Below are 2,771 nucleotides of genomic sequence, written 5' to 3' on the forward strand. Positions count from 1 at the left end.
ACATTGATAAATAATATCGACCTTATGCACATGTATTTTACCGAAATTATTATATTAAAAGTAAATTTTGAAACACGCTGACAAGGCACATCTATAAAAAGCAAAAAATTACAGCTTCGTGAAATTACAAAAATTATTTTTTAAAATTTTGGGCCTTTGAGGCCCATACGAACAAGTTCCTAAATTTGCGCAGCAAAGTCTCAGAAATCTAAAACTAGGGTTTTTCGGAAGCAAAATCAAATCAAACTCCATTTTGCGCTCAAAGAGCACAGTGTAGTAGCATAATATTTCACCTCAGCAAAATATGGAGCGAGAACCCTCACCACTCGGAAAACGAAGAGAACCAGAAACCACCGACGCCGGCGACACTTCTATAAGACCAAAAAAATGCCGCAGTTCAGAACGCACATGCGTTCACGAAGTAGCCGTACCAGCCAATTATACCTCAACCAAAGACGAATCACTCCACGGAACACTCTCAAACCCTCTCCACAACGGTCCAATGGCTAAAACCTATTCCTTCACACTCGACCCCTTCCAACAAGTTTCAATCGCATGTCTCGAACGAAACGAGTCCATTTTAGTATCCGCTCACACTTCCGCCGGCAAAACGGCAATCGCCGAATACGCAATCGCAATGTCGTTTAGAGACAAGCAGAGAGTAATCTACACTTCACCTTTAAAAGCTCTTAGCAATCAGAAATACAGAGAACTCAGTCAAGAATTCAAAGACGTAGGTTTAATGACCGGTGATGTAACTCTCTCACCGAACGCTACGTGTCTCGTCATGACAACGGAGATTCTCCGTGGAATGCTTTATCGTGGTTCTGAAGTTTTGAAAGAAGTTGCCTGGGTTATTTTTGATGAAATTCATTACATGAAGGATCGTGAAAGAGGCGTTGTTTGGGAAGAGAGTATAGTTTTTTTACCACCTGCTATTAAAATGGTGTTTCTTTCAGCCACGATGTCGAATGCAACTGAATTTGCGGAGTGGATTTGTAATATACATAAACAACCTTGTCATGTTGTTTATACTGATTTTAGACCTACGCCTTTGCAGCATTATGTTTTTCCAATGGGTGGGAATGGATTGTATTTGGTTGTTGATGAGAATGAACAGTTTAGGGAGGATAATTTTGTTAAATTGCAGGATACTTTCTCTAAGCAGAAAATTGGTGATGGGAATAGAGGTGGTGGTAAATTTAATTTTAGACATGGGAAAGGTGGGTCTGCTTCTGGTGGTTCTGACATATACAAAATTGTTAAGGTTGGTTTTTTCTTCCCGTTCTTGTGTTGTTATTCATCAATCATACCATAGTTATTTTTTGTGGAAATGGTTGTGTTTTCGTTAGTTTTATTTATCATTTATCAATTTACTTGGTTGAGGATTTTGTTGTTCATTGTGATTCTTAAGATAATGACGGCATATATGGTGTGGTGTCCTTGTAGAGCTTGTTGTTTGAATGTTACTTGGGATTTTTGGGCAAAATGTATCTTTCATCTGTTCTGGCTTTTGTTGAAAATCATCATATTGACATTATATGCATACTGTATATGAGGAATCAAGTATTTTTAGGAAAATTAAGATAACTTATTTTTTCCCTGGTACATTTAAAATGTATGCATATTTTACTATTTATCTGTTCGGAGAAGACAAACATATGTGTTAAGAGGGCTGCCACCAGTTCTTCTAACCGAATGCCATGCATTCAGGATTTAATAAGCGGTATAATGTGCTCAATATTTTATAAAAGTTAAATTATAAGGTGGACCTTATGTTGTTAATTGTCTATTGTTGAGTTCTTGATTCATTATATTATTGGAAGGGAGAAAGGAACGGGGTGAATTTACTTGTCAGCAAATACCATAGGAGTAAAAAGACTGGACAGATGGACACATTGTGAATCTAGATTGAAACTTATTATTATAAAGAACATATTGAATCTAGATTGAAACTGATTATCCTTATAAGGAACATATTAAAGCAATAAAGCCCTTCTCCCTGCATTATGAACCTACTTTGAGCCAATTTGAATTTGTAATTTTTAAACATACGGGGCCAAAACAATTTGCTAGCCCAACTTCAAATTGTTAACCGATGATACATCTGCCCTGATGTCCCTAGCAAGGTCACGCTGAATATGCAACAAAATGAAAGGGGCGGCTCTTACGCCACAAATGATTTTGCCAATTCAGCCAATTGCGGGGTCTTCAGAAACTAACATGTACTGGTTGGAAAATATAGACGCCAGCTGTAATAGTTCCGGAGAAGAGGCTGGGATTGAGGCTCTTCACTGTTGTGACCAATTAGCTGAAATATTTTAATTGGCCACCTTGAATAGTAAATTAATTAGTACCAACAATGACATGTGACAAATGCGTTGGCTACATTTGGGCCACAGCAAATTCCCCTGATCTGCATTATGTGGGTTGCAAGCTGAGAATCTGTTCTTTACCTTTGCTTTTATTGTTCTTTCACGGCTGCAGTTGATTTTGGTTATGGTTATGCATATGGATACTAATGTGTTACCCTGATGTCCTTTTTAAGAGAGGGCCCTTTACACATATGTTGGCAAATTGGGTAGTTTTACCATATTGATGTTTATTGTTCATGCATGTACACTTAACTTTTTCTCTAATTTATGGAGGATATTTTATCCTCCACACTATTTTTTATTGCTTTTTATTTTAGTTGGATATTTCTTGATTTTCAGATGATAATGGAAAGGAAATTCCAACCTGTTATAATCTTTAGCTTCAGTAGGAAAGAG

General features: G+C 37.1%; 1 protein-coding gene across 1 annotated transcript in view; it reads left to right on the forward strand.

The window, feature by feature from the left end:
- The first annotated feature begins 204 nt into the window (after positions 1 to 204).
- LOC101505143 (DExH-box ATP-dependent RNA helicase DExH10) overlaps positions 205 to 2,771 on the forward strand; it is a 9,142-nt gene continuing 6,575 nt past the window's right edge. The window contains exons 1-2 of the mRNA XM_004503497.3: positions 205 to 1,267; positions 2,715 to 2,770. Of these exons, the coding sequence (XP_004503554.1) occupies positions 305 to 1,267; positions 2,715 to 2,770 (1,019 nt within the window). The 5' untranslated portion in view covers positions 205 to 304. The remainder of the gene's footprint in view (positions 1,268 to 2,714; position 2,771) is intronic.

This window comes from Cicer arietinum, chromosome 6 (genome assembly GCF_000331145.2).
Source record: "Cicer arietinum cultivar CDC Frontier isolate Library 1 chromosome 6, Cicar.CDCFrontier_v2.0, whole genome shotgun sequence".
In the NCBI taxonomy this organism is placed as follows: domain Eukaryota; kingdom Viridiplantae; phylum Streptophyta; class Magnoliopsida; order Fabales; family Fabaceae; genus Cicer; species Cicer arietinum.